The sequence below is a fragment of the Nipponia nippon genome, unplaced genomic scaffold (assembly GCF_047370975.1).
Source record: "Nipponia nippon isolate SJK-2023a ecotype South Korea unplaced genomic scaffold, ASM4737097v1 scaffold_4, whole genome shotgun sequence".
In the NCBI taxonomy this organism is placed as follows: domain Eukaryota; kingdom Metazoa; phylum Chordata; class Aves; order Pelecaniformes; family Threskiornithidae; genus Nipponia; species Nipponia nippon.
Genome location: NW_028262358.1, coordinates 125374322 through 125390628, shown reverse-complemented (window position 1 = coordinate 125390628; position 16307 = coordinate 125374322). Strand labels below are relative to the sequence as shown.

Here is a 16307-nt window from a genome sequence, read left to right as displayed (position 1 = left end):
GGGTGGTTTGCACGTCACCACCCTCTTTTGGGTGGAAAAAGAGAGTTGAACCCTCCGGACAGGAGCCAGCTGTCCGGGGGGGGCTGCAAACTTGGCCCCAGATGAGTTTCCCCATCGCTCCAAGCCCCTCGGATCCCCCAGCCACCTTCCAGGCTTGCCCCAAGGCGCTCTCCTGCCCTGAACACGTTGTAGAGGATGGAGCATCCCTCTTGCTTGCCCACGCAAGGCTTGGCCAAGGCACGTGAAGGAGCCTCCTGGAAGCCACCACTGCTCTTACCCATAGAGCAGCCAAGGCCAACCCTTAGAAAACATGAGTTCTGCTGGGCTTTGGGCCTCTGGGCTTTGATGGGCGCGGAAAGGGAGCCTGACTGAGCCACGTAAACCTGTCCGTGCTCTGGAAAAGCCACCCCCAGGCTGGAAAACGCTCTCCTGCTGCTTTTGCACCCAAAGCTGGCAGCCGCAGGACTCCCTGGCACATCAGGCAGAGCTGCCCGCTGCCTGCGCCCACCCTGCCCGGCCTGAGGAGCCGCTGCTGTCCCGAGAGGTTTGCTTTTAACCAAATCCCCTTTTATCCCATAGAAAAATAACGCCAAATCCTCAGCACCCATCAGAGCACGAAGCCCTCCCACGCCTGAGCCCAAGGAGTGACGGATGCTCCTCTCCGGCGTGCCGGTAATAAACAACCCATGCCAAAGCCACCGCTGTCGGTGCTGGCTGGTACCTGGTGAAGGACTTTCCATCCAACCCCCGCCACCCCCCCCCCCCCGCAACTCCAAAGCTGCAAACGCAATTAGCAGCATCGCCCGGAAAACTTTGCCGGCTGCGGTTCATGGAGAGATGCTAATCCCTCCATCCGCCGTGCGGCCGGAGCCGGCGAACGCCGGTGGCTTGTTCATCTTTTGTTCGGTACCTGGAACGGTCCCTCTCACCTCCCCTCTCGCCCCCCCTTCCCTCCGGCAGACAGCAACGGATGCAATCGTTGTGGGGGAATATAAAAAGCCGCCGGGACCAGCGGCCAAGTGGCAGACGCTCACCGGGAGCACGCGGGAGAGGGGGACGGAGAGCACGCGACGGTGGTCAGGCTCCCGCCCCGGCCACAGGTAAGCCCCCAAAAACCAACGACCCAACCCTGTGGGTCTCACCAATACGTTTTGGGGTGCATGGGGGGAAAGAAACTTTGCAAAAATATGGGTTTGGTGGATGGTGGGGACCGGTGGCTGCGGAGGGGCGACACGCCGTGATGGATGGCCACCAGGCAGGGGTTTCCCAGTGAGGGACGGGCGATAAAACACCCCCTTCCCTCCCTGCCTCCGGCTTATCGCCCTCTCATCTCCCTTTATTGTCGGGTTTATTTGCTTTATTGGGTGTTAACATGTTCCAGAGGTGCTGCCCGCTGCCGCCCCGCACTCTTCGTGCTGCTGCACTGGGGGGTCCCGGGCAGCGACACCCACAAATTCGGGCAGAGGACAGAAAGACAACCTTTACATTTAAATTTGGTCTGTCTCGCTGGTTTATCCTCCTTTCCGAACTGCTATTTGCTGTCATAAATCCAGGATCTTTTTTCCCTTTGCTGAAGAAAGTCCCCCTCCATCCATGCTCGACCTGGCGGCTCCTGCACCAGCGGGGAGGGTCAGCTCTCCCCCCCAGCCGCCCATTTTGGGCCAAAATGAGATTTTTCTTCTGTTTTCTTTCAATGTGGGATGGAGAGCTCTTGCAGCACAGGGGAAGGTGAGACACATGAATCCACGCCGAGTTAAATACAGCTGCTTGGGAAAGAGTTGGGGTTTGCAGAGGAAAAGCAACCCGGGGATCCCGGGGGAGCCTGGAGCCGGGGCCCGTGGGCATCCAGGAACCGACCCCAACCTCATCCTCGATGGCACAGCAGCAACGGCCGCTTCAGCCCCCAGGTTTCGGCCAGATCCTGCGTTAATTTTGGCAGCCCTTGGGGCACGCCGTGTCCCAAACACCACCCGCGCTTGCCATCCCCCTTCCCAAAAGCCAAGCAACCGACTTCAATATAATTTAAAGTAAAACATTCACGTCTTACTCTTCTAATCCTAATTTAAGATTATTTGCCGTTGTGTCTCCCACCACGCAGGAGTTTTGCAGCCGCTCGAGGGGCATCGCAGGACAGGTTAGGAGGGAGCATATATTTTTCGGAGGAATCAGCTTGCAAGCCGCGAGCGGTTGGCGAGGGATGAGACCTGAAGGCAGCTCCCGAACGCTTTCCCCTTGCAGCATCACTCATCTTTATGGGGTTCTTAGGAGGCGGCAGCAATCCCCGCTGACAGCGGTTGTCACCGACGGTAGCAGTGACAAAAGAGCTGGGCTCCAGAGGGACCCGTTTCTGTTGGGAAAAGGCAAAAGGAAGAGGCAAAGGGGGGGATGTTGCCCGGTTTTTGGAGCGGCTGAGCGGGAGCGGAGCGATGCGGGCGCAGGCAGGGAGGCAGGTTCGGGTGTTGCCTTCCCTTTTCGGTGCCTCGGTTTCTCCGCCAGTAACATCACCCCCCTGCTCCTGGGGTGTAGGAAGGAGCATGGCTTTGCGAGGAGCTTGAAGAGGGAGGAAAGCTTTGCAGAAGGAGGGGTTGGCAGTGCCAACGCGTCTCCCGGGGGGGACAGGCAAAGCCGCTGGGGGGACGCAGGTCGGGGATGCAGGAGGGGACCCCGCTCCTGCAACCCCAGCAGAGGCGACTTCGAAAAGGGAAAGGGCAAGGTGAACACATCAAAGCATTACAGAATCTCCTGAAGGGAAGGAAAAGAGGGGTTTGTTTTCTTTTTTTCCCCATAGTTCCTGCAGGATTTCTGGGCCCGCGGCCCCTCGCATCCCTGCTGCGACCCCGGCCTCGTGTTCCCGGCCAGGATGCCGAGCGTGCTGTGGAGCTGCCTGCCCGTGGTGCTGGGGCTGCTGCTCTGGCACCCCGCCGGCGCCAGCGGCCCGTGCTGGGAGAGCAGCAAATGCCAGGACCTCACCAGCGAGGCCGGCATTTTGGTAAGCCCAGGGATGGGGACTGCCCTCCGCTTGCTTTGGTTTCTCACCCCCCGCCAGGGATGGGGGGAGGAGGTGACGGGGATGCCGACACTGCGGGGTGACCCATATCGATGTGGGGTGATGCTTTGGACCCAACGACCCACAGGTTTCAGTGGGGGATGATGCTAAAATAAGTTTTTGAGCTTGCAGCATCCCTCCTGCACGGGATGAAGCAGCAGTTTGGGTGTCGGCGCTGCCCCGCACCCACGGGTGCTGGCAGAGGCTGTGCCCCCTCTCCAGCACTGTTTCCAGCCCCCCAGGGCCGGTTTGGTGCCTGGGCACGATGCTCCAGGCTCAGCCCTTGAAGCTCCCTGCCAAGGGGACCTCGGCGGGACACGAGCACGAAACCATCTTGTGAAACATCCCGCTCCGTGCAAGCAGCCCCCTGCAAATCCCCTCCCGGGGACCCCCGGCCACGCGCTCACCCTTCATCTCTGTCCCCCCGTGCAGGCGTGCGCCGCGGCGTGCAGGGCCGACCTGTCGGCGGAGGCGCCCGTCTACCCGGGGAACGGGCACCTCCAGCCCCTCTCCGAGAGCATCCGCAAGTACGTGATGAGCCACTTTCGTTGGAACAAGTTCGGCCGGAGGAACAGCAGCAGCGGCGGCGGGGGGCACAAACGGGAGGAGGAGGCGGGGGGCAACCCACCGCCGGCATCGCTGCCCGTTCTCCCGCCGCCCCGCCGCGAGGAAGAGCAGGGAACCGGGCTGGAGCGGGAGGAAGGCAAACGTTCCTACTCCATGGAGCACTTTCGCTGGGGAAAGCCGGTGGGACGCAAGAGGAGACCCATCAAGGTCTACCCCAACGGGGTGGAGGAGGAATCAGCCGAGAGCTACCCGCTGGAATTCAGGCGGGAGCTGGTGCTCAGCAGCACCGGGGCACCGCCCGAGGAGGAAGAGGAGGAGGAGGAAGGCCAGGAGGAGGAGAAGAAAGCCGGCAGCTCCTACCGCATGCGCCATTTCCGCTGGCAGGCGCCGGTGAAGGACAAGCGCTACGGGGGCTTCATGACCTCGGAGCACAGCCAGACCCCTCTAGTGACTCTCTTCAAAAACGCCATCATCAAAAGCGCCTACAAGAAGGGGCAGTGATGGGGGGAGAGCCCGAGGGGCCTCGCGCCCCCGCCACCGTCCCCCCCCGTAGCTTTAGTGTCCCGCTGGCATGTGTTTCACTTAGAGATCACTCGTTATGTCGTTCTTAATTAGTACTCCAAAGGGATCCGCTCCCGGGTTTCGCTGGGTGGGAAGAGGTTGGGGTAAAGACGGCGACCGCCTCGCCGCACCCGCTGGACACGGACGGGGAGCGGGGATGATGCCCAGTTCGGAGCACGCCAGATGATTTTCGTATTTTCACTGAGCTGTACAATACTGTAAATGATAGATTAAAAGAATTCTAAAAAAAAAAAAAAAAAGACTTTTTTTGCAAGCTCACGGGGTGTCGGCAGCGTCTCTGGGGGTGCCTGGTGTTCGTAAAGGGGCAGAAAAAATGATTGTGAAGTAAAATCTTGCAGCTGGGGGGTAAAGAAACATAGTTGGGGAGCGTGTTTGGGGGTGAGGGGAGAAAGGGGAATTCTGCACCCCCGGCCCGGGAGCTTCCCGGGAGCCGTGGGGCTCCAGCACGGCTGGGCTCGCTGCAGCCAGCCCGGAGAGGCACCGGCGGCTGCGTTTTGGCTCCTGCAGACCCCGGCAGAGCGCGTTTCGGCGCCGGAGGGGAGCCCCGGCTGACGGGACGTGGGATGCCAGCGTTGGGTGGCCATTAAATAATAATGCTGAAGAGCCTGGGGAGTAGGAAAAGCATACCCGTGCCCAATTCCCCTTTTCCACGCCTCCCAGGCAGCAAACTATCGTTAGTTAATATCGTAACGCTAATCTCGCATGCTGGCTTTGCGCTTCCCACCACCTCCCGCTCCACCCGAGGATGGAAAGCACGTGCAGAAGAGCTGCAGATGCCCCAAAGGGAGGAACCCCCCACCCTTTATTTGATGTAACACGGTGGAAATATTGTTAAACAGGGCTCAGATTAGTGCTTTTCCCCCCACTCCTTCGCTAAGAGAGGGCCTAGATCAGCCCTTAACGCGGCGAGGAGCAGAGGGTCTGCTGGCTCAGCGCGCGTGGCCGCGGCACCGCGGACAGCTCGGTCCCTCAAATAACTATTTTTATTTCCCGTTTTGGCCTTGGCGAGCGGGTTTGCGCACGTTGACGCACACCGTGGACTTCCCTGCGCGCCGCAGGGGCCTTCTGCGGGATGGGGGATAAAAAACCACGGAGGAAATGCTGACTTATTAAGGATGATGAAGATGAAGGGCGGTTGGGGTTGGATCCTGGGCACGGAGCTGGGGGAAGGAAGCCTGTCCGCAGCCAAGGCCATCTTCCTCCTCACCCCACGCCGTCCCTTCTCCATCCCAGCAGCCACCACCCATTTTTCCTCTCCCAGGGCAGCGAGACAGCGCCGTGAGCACGCCAAGAGAGCGGAGCTCCTCAGGTGGCAACATCAACGTTTATTTGAAAAGGGCATTCAGACGGTGCGGGCAAAAATATTGCGGGCTTCTCGGCCCTTTTTAACAACCCTCTCCCCCCTCCCCTGCCCTCGGCTACACACGCAAACGCCACAGCGCTCCGAAATACAGAGATGGAAACGCACACATGCACCTAAACCGCTGACTTTATAGAAATATACTTTGTCATCTATACGTACACAAGTATCTAAACTAAACGTGATGTACAAACAGGTCGCTTACACCGTCTGCGTGGCCGGGGGGGGACATGTACAGGCGGAGTTTGGGTCCCAAAGGCGGCGGGGCCGTGGTGAGCCGTGCCGGGGGACGCAGCCCGCTGGGAGGTGACGGCCCCAGCCCCGCTGCCGGGTCCCGTGGAAGGGAGCGAGGGAAAAGCACGGGGAGCGGAGGGATTGGGGGCTGCCCCCGGGAGCAGAGGCCAGGGGGGATTTTCCGCCCCCAAAGGGGATGATGGGCACCCCAAGCTGTGCCCCGTGGCTCCCCTCCTTCAGCACAGGGAAACTTGTGCTCATCTTCCCACCTTCTGCGTGGTTTCGAAGAGGTTTGGATGTGTTTTGCCATGGACACACAGTTCAGGGGGGTAACTGCTTTGCCTACTGCGTTGCGTTCAAAATGTTCACGCTTCTCATTAGAACGGCCACGGGAGCAAGCCCTCCTTCCCCCGCTTTGCTTTCCCACTGCTGACCCCAAAACCCGCCCCAGCCAAAAGTCAGGCATAACCCAGGGAGCAAAAAGGGCTTGGGGACAGGGGACAGAGACACACGGGGACCCTGAGGAGAGGCAGCAGCAAGGGGAGAGCCTCAGGCAGCGGGCAGGGCTGGCACAGGCAGAGGCAGAGCCAGAGCCATGCTGCGAGCGGGACAGCGCCGTGATCCAGCCCAGGGACCGAAATAAACCCTTGTTTTTCCTGTCCTCTTAAGCTAGATCATTTCCTAAACCCGGATTACAGCACAACCACACAAACAGGCGGTGACCTCGGGGCAATCGCAAACTGTATCCGCCACGGAGTTAAAAAAAAAGGGGATGCGAATGTGTAATTACAGCTTAAAATAACCGCCTGAAGATCCGCAGCGAGAGGTGGCGGAGAAACGGGTGGTGGCCGAAGCAAGGCAGCGGGGCAGGGGCAGAGCCGGCGCGAGCGCCGAGCGGCTGCGTTTACCTGCTGTCCCTCCGCGGTCTGCAGAAGCAGCTCCCACGCCTCCGGCGTCAGACCCTTCTGCATCTCTTTGTGCAGCGAAGACAGAAGCGGCGCGTCCGGCCAGAGGGGAAGGAGGAGAGACCCCCCAGGGACCCCCCAAGGCTGCTCGGAGGGCGACGGTGGCGAAGCTGCAGGCAGGGCCCGTCTGCGAGCGCGCCCAAGCTCGCCTGGAGAACAGCCTTAGCGCACCGACAACTTGAAAGGCGTTTGGGAGCAAGAGAGACCCTGTCAACAACTGGATACCCCCAAGCGACCCTTCCTCCCCATCCCTACCGTCTTCACCTTGCACTTTTGGTTGGGTAGGGCCCCGAATTTTCTACCATGTGTGTCTAAAGCAAAACTCTCGATAGCCTCAACTTCCCCCAGCCCAAATCCAGTTTTATCCTATTGCACAAGAAGAGGCGCGATCCGTGGCCTGCCAGAGGCAGGGCTGCAGGGTGGACCCTGTGAAACACCTCTTATCGCAGCTGTTTCTGCAGCGTTGGGGTTTCTTTGCGATTACGGCTCAGCTGATTTAAGATTGGACTTTGTCAAAGTGATTCTGCTAAAAAAAAAAAACCAACAAACAATTCTTTCTTTGAGACACGAACCCCAAAACTGTGAAAACCCAACCCAAAAATATGAAAACGGTGGGCTAACGTGTTAACATTCCCCAGCGCGGTGGTTGCTCGTGCCTCGTGTCGCTGCTCCAGGCGTCCCGCTGCATGCCCGGGTGCGCTGCCTGTGGGCTCAGTCGCCCCAGAACCACCGCGAGCAACCTGCTCGTGACCCGGGCGAGAGGCACGGCTCTTGTGGGTTCCCTCCCCTCCCAAAAAAAAGTGGGTTTTCCCGAAGAAATCATGTTTTCAAGTGACCTGGAACCAGCCAGGCTGCTGTGTGCCCCCGCACTGGGATGGGACGATGGCTACCCTCACGCTGCACAGGGCAAGCCCTCCGTCCGCAGCACCGTGAAGCGCCCAGGGGAATTAGCCACGTGCCGAGGGGGCTACGGGAAGCTGCAGGCTCACAGGCCAGGAGTCGGACGTTGGGGACCATACCCCCTCCAGCAACCTGCCTCAAGCACCAGCTCGGACAGGCTTTGGTTTTGCGGCTGCCCCGGGCTCCAGCACGCCGCACCCCAGCCCCCCTCCTGCCTTTTACAGTCTCACGCCCTCCAGCTTCAGTCCTGCGCCTTGCCAGGGGCTCTCGACGTGGCCGACAGGGAGGGATTCCCCAGGGAACGGGTTTGTTCTATGCCAGGAAGATGTACGTGCCCAACGCATCTCCTCTCCCCTTCACAAAAAACAAAACCGGAGAGGGAGGTCAGAGCAACTACCCACCTCCCCGTGCCACTGTGCCCCGAGCCTCCTCCACCACCGACCGCTGCAAAAACGTGGCTGCGGAGGCAGAGTCCCAAAATAAATTACGGGAGACGGGTTTGTGGTGCCAACAAATCTTGGGGTGGCCTCGGTGTCCGTGTCCCCACCCGTCCTGCATGAGGATGCGGTTCCCGCAGGGTCAGCAGTCTCTCCCCAAGAGGTCCTCTGGCGCGAGCTGTGCAGCAGTGGCTCTGCCCTACCAGCATGGCCGCCCTCAGTACACGCACAGGTCCGGGAATTTCATCTCGTACACCGGGATGGAGTGGTTTTGGGGCTGGCCGTAGGCAGCTGTGATGGTGCCGGAGGGGCTTGGCGGTGGTCTGAAACACAAGAGATGGAAGGAGGCAGTTTGCAGAGAGGTTTGGTGAGGAAGCAAAGCCTGGTGCAGAAAACGCACATTCCTGCACTGTTGCAGTTCTCCCCGGTGCCACCATAGCAGAGGAGAACTGAGGCAACAAACCAGAGGCTGCTCCCAGCCACCCTTGTCCCCTGTGCCATCGCAAAGGCCCCAGTCCCAGGCTGGCACTCGTCCCCAGCACACGAGCCTCCTTGAGGGGGGGCACGCGTGGCTCCCGTTGCCCCACAGCCAGCACTGGCCTCGTGGTCAGGCACCCCGTGCTCCAGCAGTGGGTTTTTGGGTGGCTCAATAAACCGTGCTTGGCTGTCACCCCCAACTCACCGTATGGTGATCTCGAAGATCTGGTTGAGCTTGCTCTGCAGCAGCGTCGCCTGTAACGCAGAGATAGCGGCTGTATTAGTGCGGCTGCAGCCTGAGGACCACAGCGGTACAAAGGGGACAAACACCCCGTTGGCCTTCCTCAGAGCAGGGAGAGGGCGGGCTGGCAAAATTCAGAGCTGCGTTGTCACCATCCACCTCTCCCCAGCCGAGAGGCCACGGGGATTTAGAGTGCCACAGCCCCGACTCACCCGGGCACCGCAGTGGGCAGCGATCTCCTCGAATGGGGCTTTCTGAAATTTCTCCACCACTTGCCGCCTCCGCTCTCGCTCTTGCTCCTCCACGGCGACGCTGTCTACTGAAGCAGAGGCGAGATGGCTCTCAGCTGCTCCCCAGCCGCAGGGACCACCCTGTGCCACATCCCCACCTCCCCAGCAGCCAGCACGGGTTTGGGCATCACTAGGAAGCCAAGGAGAGGGTCTCCGGCCTCTGGCTTTGGGACGGGCCCCCCAGGGACCCCCCCCCAGGGACACCCCAGGGCCAGGCAGAGCTACGAAGCCGCCCGGCCACCCTGTGACGTGGGTGCAATGCTGCCATGGCGAGGCGCTGGGGATCCATCCGTCCACGGTGCGCGCGCACAGGCACGGGGGTGATGGTACCCATACAGACACCCCATGCCAGCCTCCGCCTCTCCCTACCGCAGCCGGCTCCCTCGCTTACCTATCGCCTTCTTCAGCGTCTCGTACGTGATCTCTTCCGCTGGTGCTCTCTAAAGGAAGGGGAAAAGCAGATGATGTTCAACACATGGCACAGGACACCATTCTGGGATCACAGCAACCCAGAACCAGTGTCCCATGCTGTATTCTTGCACCAAAACACAGTCTGTCCCTAAAGATCAGGGATATCTTTCTTGGCAAACTGCACTTTTAAAATGTTTTTTTTTCAGGCTGGACTAGCCAGGCCTTACACATTTCCAAAGGCTCCCATAGCTAAGAAATATGCATACAGGGAAAATAAAGATTTGCCACCCAAAGAGCAGTGCGAGACCCTTCCTGCCGTGCAGCTCCCCTTGCCAGCACCTGGAGGGGAGCGTTGGGGGCAGTCGGGGTCTTTCTGACCCGCCGTGGCTGAGCTATGGGCCCCTGCACTCGCAGCCAGCGGAGCAATTATGTCTGCAGCCAAATGAAGAATCAGAGAGGGCTTAACTGCACGCTGTCAGGCTGCTAAAAGCACACGGTGCCGAAGGGACGACGCAGCCTCCGCGGCTCTGGCGTAACACGGTACCTGCTCTCGCTCAGGACTGTTTCTCGACTCCACCTCGACCTGCAGGGAAATGGTCTCGCCGATGCTCTTCCTCTTGGACAAGCGATCTTCATCTGGGGAGGAAGAGCAGAAGAGCTAATGGCAGCCACCCCGGGGGCAGCGGGTGAGCACAGGCAGCTCCCAGGGAACGCGGCCTCCCGTCCCAGGCCCAGGGTAGCAGTCCATGTGCTCAGCCATTCACCCAAACCAGCAGAACTGAGGACTGATCCAAGCCCAGTGGGCTTCATTGCTCCTTCCACCCATCCAGCCACCCATGTGGCAACTCCAGGAAGCTTCCAATTCACCACTTTGTGCCTCAGTTTCCCCAAGGCTACACCTCTCAAGGGCAGCAGAAAAACAACATGCCGACGTGTAGCACAAGAGCTTCACACCCTCATAACTCTGCAGAGTGAGGGACCAGTTTCCTCCCAGTTCTCCAGGATGCCCCAGGGTGGGGCGTACCCGTCAGCTGGGGGATGTAGGGTGTGCTGAGCCGATCCGAGTTGTAACCGCTGCCACCCAGCACCTCGCTGATCTTGCTCTGCCAGAAGAAGACCTCTGGGCCCAAGCGGTCAAGGCTCTTGCTCAACCTATGGAGATGGAGAAAAAAAAAAAACCAACGGAGACTGCGTCAGCAGGGTTTCCAGTCCCTTTGGGTCAGAAACAGAATGCTCTCGTGGCTTTGCTTAGCTCCAGCACAGCTGGATACATCACGCTATTTCTGCACACACCGGCACAAAGCCAGAGTCCCAGAAAGGCTCTCGACCCGTCGCGAAGGATACGGATGCGTTCAGGAAGGACCACCCTGACCTAGGGAATGTCGCAAGAGAACAGTGGCGCTCACTGCGGGCAGTGTCTCCGTAAGGGACCTCACCGCCAAATGTGACCCACGCCAAGTGTGGCAGCAGGAACAGGACAGCCCAGCCAGCCCTGGCCTGGGGATGCTCAACACGCATCCTCGAGCCGGTGGCGTGGCAGAGCAGCGGGGTGACATACCAGATCTACACCCGTCCTGCTGCCGGAGCAGGGGAGGGATCAGCCTGCAGAGCTGATCCTGCCATGTGGCTGGCTGTGAGTGCAAGCAGGGGCAGCCACCCCCTTCCCTGGCTGCATGGGATCCTCCTCAGATCCTAAACAGGCTGAAAACCACTTGATGTCCTTCCCATTGCGCCATCCCCAGATGGGAAAGGAGACAAACACAAGCAAGTGAAGGGCTGACAAACCCATTATCACCCACAGTCTTACGGATACCAGTCCCTCAGGAGTGGGGAAGAACGTATTTCCCAGGCTCTTACCTGGGTCTCTCCACAAACACATCTTCAGGGAGCAGGTAGGGAGCTTCCTTCTGCCGCATCTGGATGACCTGCAGAAGACAAACAAGGAGCCAAGCTCAAACCCCACGGGTGGCCAGGAGAGCCGACGCCAGAGCTGCCGCGGACAAGGCTCCAGCCCCGTCCCAGACCCTCCCTCGCACCTCGTGGATGTGCTGGCAGAAGGTGGGGACGGTGGTGAGCTGGCTGATGAGGTTCAGGTAAGCTGCACCGAGAGCGAAGAGCGCGCAGCGGTTGTACGCTGTCAAGTTATCTTCGTTGATCTGGGCAATCTCCTGCAGCAGAGACACAGCCCCATGAGACGAGGGTGGAGAAGGCCCCAGGGTGGTCCCCATCCACCTCGTGGCATCCCCTGCCCTACAGACATGCCAGCTTTTGGAGCTTGGGTTTGCAGCATTTCAGAGGCTGGCGAGGCGACTGAGTGTTGGACTGATCCCGCTACGGTGGGAGAAGATGAGAGCAGGGGAGGCACTTGCATTCCACTTCCTCAGAGACCCCCAACTCCAAAACAATCCCCATCCCATCGCGTCCCAGCCCGCCCGCCCCTGGCGCTGAGCACCAGCAGCACACCCAGCTCTCCCCTGCCCACCTGCACTGCCAGCACCAGGCGGATGAGGTCCACCACCACCTCCTCGTTAGCCAGCTCGATGCTGATGAGCATCAGCATGCTGTAGAGAGCCTCGTAGTGAGCCTGCACGTTGCTCTCCTCCTTACATATCAGGTAGATGTGCCGGTAGAGCTGCTGGCCATGCTGTGGGGACATAGAAGGATGTGGTCACCTCCTGAGCATCCCCTGCGAGCAACACTGCCATCAACGCAGAGAAAGAAAAGCAGCAGGGCCCAGCAAAGGGGCCTCCGTCCATGCAGGAGGGAGCAGAGCTCCTCCGGTCACCAAGCAAACGACGAAAGCCCCGGGGAGAGGGAGCTGTGACCATCAGGTGGTGTTTCACCATTCCATGCTGGACCCTGATGGGGAAGAGGCACCGGCAGGTCCAAGAGCAGAGCCCAGGGCAGGCAAACAGCACTCGCAGCACCGAGCCCAGGGAAAGGATGCCTCTGTTGCAGAAGCCTTATAGAAATCACGGCTCAGACCACAACAGAGAAATAAAGCCCCGAGACACGTTGCTTGACAGCGAGGCATGGGACAGAGCAGGGCACACGCTGGCACAAGGGAAACAGCTCTGCTGTGGTTTTCAGTTGAGGGGCTGCATTGCTGCTCCCTGTGCACGCAAGGTAATAAACTGATCCTCTCTTAGCCTCAAGTTAGCTCCAGAGGGGTTTGAGCCACCCCTGAAAATGTTTTAAGGGAGGAAATAAAAATAACTAAATAACTAAAATAATCAGGCAACTTCAAAAGCCACTTGATAAATAGCTTTTGGGATACCAGCACATCCTGGGGGACTCATTCCTCGGGGCAAACAGCAGATTTAGGTGTCTAGAAAGGCCCACACATGAAGCGCTGATGGAGATTGAATCCCACGGGCTTCTCCCAGGGACATCGCCGAGTTTAGAGGCATCACAGGACTCCCCCAGGGCTCAGCGTGACTTGGGAAAAGAGACGCAGAGCCCTCACACCGCTCTGCACGAGGACAACTTGACCCAGACCCTGCCACTACCTTCTTCATGAAGACAGTATCTTGGCGCGAGCATTTGTCCACTTTCAGCTTCAGGACCGAGATGTCGCTGATGGTGCTGCAAGGAAAGGCCAAGGGGAAGGGAAAACTCAGACACCAGAGGGAGGAGGTGATCCCGCACGCCTGCAGAGCTGCTGGCCATGAACGAGCCATCTGGGAGGAACCGAGAGGGGAAGCTAAAGGTGGCTTTTAAAACCCATCCGAGCAATTCAGATATTCCAGAGTACTGAGCCAAATCACTACAGGATTTCAAGGCAGTGGCGCTCAGGAACACAAAGACAAGTTGACAAATAAGTGCGCAAGCAAAGTGGATTCGCAGGCCCACAGCAAAACCCTTGGAGATGTTTCCATCTAGGATTACAGTCACCTTCTTCCAAGCTAACGCAGCACGGCCAACGTGACTGCCCAGCAGGCCTATCCGTAGGGACGCGATGCAGTCGATGAACCCGCTCGAGGAGGCGGTTGCTCCTGCGCAGCCTCCTGGGACCGCTGTCTAACCACAGCTGCGCTCAGCAGCATGGTCCCGTGTCCCTCTGGGCGCAGCCTCTCCGAGAGCCACCCCACCCATCTGGTTCTTAGCAGACCACTGATCTGCAGCATTAAACCACCCCAGAACTGGTACCAGATTTATTAATAACCCTGCCAGCGCTCCCAGCCCAGCAGATCTCCGTCCCAAACCTGCTCTGCAGGGTCTCCAGGTCCCAGGTCTGTTGGGGAGCCCCCCAAGACATACCTGATGGTGGAGAACTTCTGCCGGTTCCCGTGGCGATCGATGAAGCTGATGAGAATCTCCAGGACAAAGAGGCGGATCTCAGCATCCTCCATGAGGGCTGCGGAGAGCAGCCTGTCCAGGAAGGCGCTGGGAAGTGCCGTGAGCATGTTACTGCACTGGAAGCCCACCGAGACCTGCAAGCATCAAAGAAAAAGGGAGGCAACATGACAGTGTCGCTTGAGAGGGGTTAAAACACACCAAGAAAGGAGGTGATGCAAGCAGGAAAGACTAAATACAGCTTGAGCTCTTCCTAAACCACGCTGGGGGAGAGGGTCCCTGAGCTCAGCTCCCCCACGCCAGCAGCTGGGGACCCCACGTGTCTCATGGGGGCTGGACACTCCTGCAGGGATGGCGACATGTTCGTACCTGGAGGAGGGACTTCAGAAGCATTATCTGTGTCAGCCGATTCCGGTTCTCCCTGTCGTGGAGAGAATAAATAAATGGTAATATCCAAGTGAAAACAGAACAACCCTCCTTCCGGACCCAAAGGACGGAAAAGCCGCAGAAAGGGCAGGACCAGTTTCCCAAGAGTCACCACCACAAACAGCCATGCTGTAAAGGTCTCCAGCAAATGAGCTCCGGATTTAACAGCCAGCAAAAAGGCTGCTAAAGGAATGACGAATATCAAAGCATACGTCCTGCCATAGGCACCAGAAACAAGGCAGCACTTGCATCTCCAGGCAGGCGCAAGCTGAGCTCAGGACGATGAACCGCCCTCTGGATGTGCCCGTCCCACAGCGGCTCTCGAGGGATGCCAGGCACCAGCTCTGAACACGCTCCTCACTTTTAAGCAGCTGCAAATTGGCAAGACGAAGCCCAAGCCCTCCTGTCCATGAAGCCACCCCCTGATTCTTGCTCCCATCTCGCTTCTTGCAAAGTCACCGTGAACCACGCTTCCACTTCAGCAACGTGGGGGGTTTTTTAACGCAAAAAAGAGGAAATCTTGAATTCTCTTATTGTCTGAACTCAGCCTTTCCTAGCCCTGTACTGGAAGGTGACACAGGGAGCTACTAAGGGATTTCCAGGCTGTCCCATCACCCATGACACGCTGCCTGTGCTGCCTACCTCTGCCCAGGGACTGAGCTACACCGCAAATGGCAGCATCTCCATAAGCCAAACCGCAGGCTGCAGCTCCTCCGCGAACTCCTGGTTCACCTACACACCCAGAGCAAGCACCATCCTTCACACAGCGTCAGATGAGATTTAAAAAACTCTCCCGGAGGAAGCTCACGCGCTGATAAAGGAGCAGTGTCAAAGCCTGGCACTGAGAAGTGACCGCCATCCTGAGGCTACGAGCCCAATTCTGCTCCTGCAGCAAGGAAAGCTGCCCTGGCCGAACGGCACCCGGCACCTGGTGCGTCTCCCACCGTGCGAATTGGGATTGAACGCAGGCGCCTGGAATTACCCCCATGTGAGCGAGGAGCAGAGCGTGTCTCCCATCAGCCGGCAAAGTCTCTCCCTCATCACAGACAAGTGGGAAGAGCCTGACTGTACTTTGAAGATAAATATAGCATGAAAATCTGTTTGCTCCTTACCTACATGTTTCAGCACTGATACCCTCACTCCAAATAGCTCTCGTGGTCTGTTCCCACACTTCTGAAGCAATTATGTTGTTTGGGTGTTTTCCCTTCCTTCTCTTCCTCCACCGCCGGGTATAAATACCACCTCCCGCTCAGTGTTAATAAAAGCTCAGAGGCAGCTCAGAGGGGCCACGCGCCCGCGGTGGGAGGTAGCGATGAGCAGTCAGTCCCACAAAGCCATACACGAGCTTCTCAAATGCCACGGGCAGCCCTCACTCACCTCGCTGCCCTGAGACATCTGAAGTCACTCCCCTGAATATTATTTTTAGTTCCTGGCTGGTTTTGGATGACACCCCAGGACCGAGCTCCTGACAGCTGAATCTCTCAGCAGGTACCCGAAGAAATGCAGAGTTCAACTGCAGCACCACTGCCTGTAAACACCTTCCCTCCTCGATGCTCCGGTGTTTCAAGGGGCCCTTGTCATCACGTTTGCAGCAGGCAGCAAAGCGTTTTAAACAAAGATCTCGCATTGCTCAACTTCCCTCGGTCTTCGGTGGAAGCTCCCGCTGCTCAGCCTTTCCGATAATGTGCCCATGTCCCACTCTGTCCCCAAAGGCCACCTCAAGGTGGGAACGGTTTCAGGAGCTCCCCAGCACTTTCAGCCCCACGTTCAAATCCTTACACCACCGCACACGGGACGGCGGCAGGGTGAGCAGGGCAGGGGGGAGCAAGAGGAGAGAGGAAGGCATTCGTTCTCACTCACCCGGCTTTGCCAGCCTCGATGGACTGCTGCGAGGAGGGTAGCGGCACCTTGTTCATGATGAAGACCATCACCTCAGACTGTTGGTAGGTGGGCAGCGTGCTGGCAAAGGACCCTGCGGGGACGAGAGCGAGCTGGCAGCGTGCGAGGCGTATCCCACCACCCCCAGAAGCGCCCAGTTCCGTGGGATCTGCCAGCCTGCCCTGCTCCAAGCTGGC

At 58.7% G+C, this 16307-nt stretch overlaps 2 protein-coding genes across 9 annotated transcripts in view; one reads left to right on the top strand and one right to left on the bottom strand.

The window, feature by feature from the left end:
- Positions 1–1051: 1051 nt before the first annotated feature.
- POMC (proopiomelanocortin) lies at positions 1052–4300 on the top strand. 2 transcript variants are annotated; one of them, XM_087774565.1, is made up of 4 exons: positions 1052–1100; positions 2099–2134; positions 2789–2989; positions 3479–4300. In XM_087774565.1, exons 3-4 carry the CDS (start codon positions 2861–2863, stop codon positions 4112–4114), a joined length of 765 nt encoding a protein of 254 aa, XP_087630691.1. In that variant the 5' UTR covers positions 1052–1100; positions 2099–2134; positions 2789–2860; the 3' UTR covers positions 4115–4300. The 2 variants fall into 2 exon arrangements, with proteins under 2 accessions (XP_087630691.1, XP_009465664.2); XM_009467389.2 differs by lacking the exon at positions 2099–2134.
- Positions 4301–5500: 1200 nt separating this feature from the next.
- EFR3B (EFR3 homolog B) overlaps positions 5501–16307 on the bottom strand; it is a 49436-nt gene continuing 38629 nt past the window's right edge. For 5 of the 7 annotated variants that reach the window (XM_087776615.1, XM_087776617.1, XM_087776618.1 and 2 more), the window contains 13 exons: positions 16093–16204; positions 14176–14227; positions 13771–13943; positions 13020–13095; positions 11993–12154; positions 11547–11678; positions 11368–11435; positions 10535–10662; positions 10055–10146; positions 9491–9539; positions 9022–9128; positions 8774–8823; positions 5501–8414 (listed from right to left, as the gene is read on the bottom strand). In XM_087776615.1, coding sequence (XP_087632741.1) covers positions 8309–8414; positions 8774–8823; positions 9022–9128; positions 9491–9539; positions 10055–10146; positions 10535–10662; positions 11368–11435; positions 11547–11678; positions 11993–12154; positions 13020–13095; positions 13771–13943; positions 14176–14227; positions 16093–16204 — 1307 coding nt within the window. In that variant the 3' untranslated portion in view covers positions 5501–8308. The remainder of the gene's footprint in view (positions 8415–8773; positions 8824–9021; positions 9129–9490; positions 9540–10054; positions 10147–10534; positions 10663–11367; positions 11436–11546; positions 11679–11992; positions 12155–13019; positions 13096–13770; positions 13944–14175; positions 14228–16092; positions 16205–16307) is intronic. The other 2 variants (XM_087776614.1, XM_087776613.1) reach the window with 1 other exon arrangement.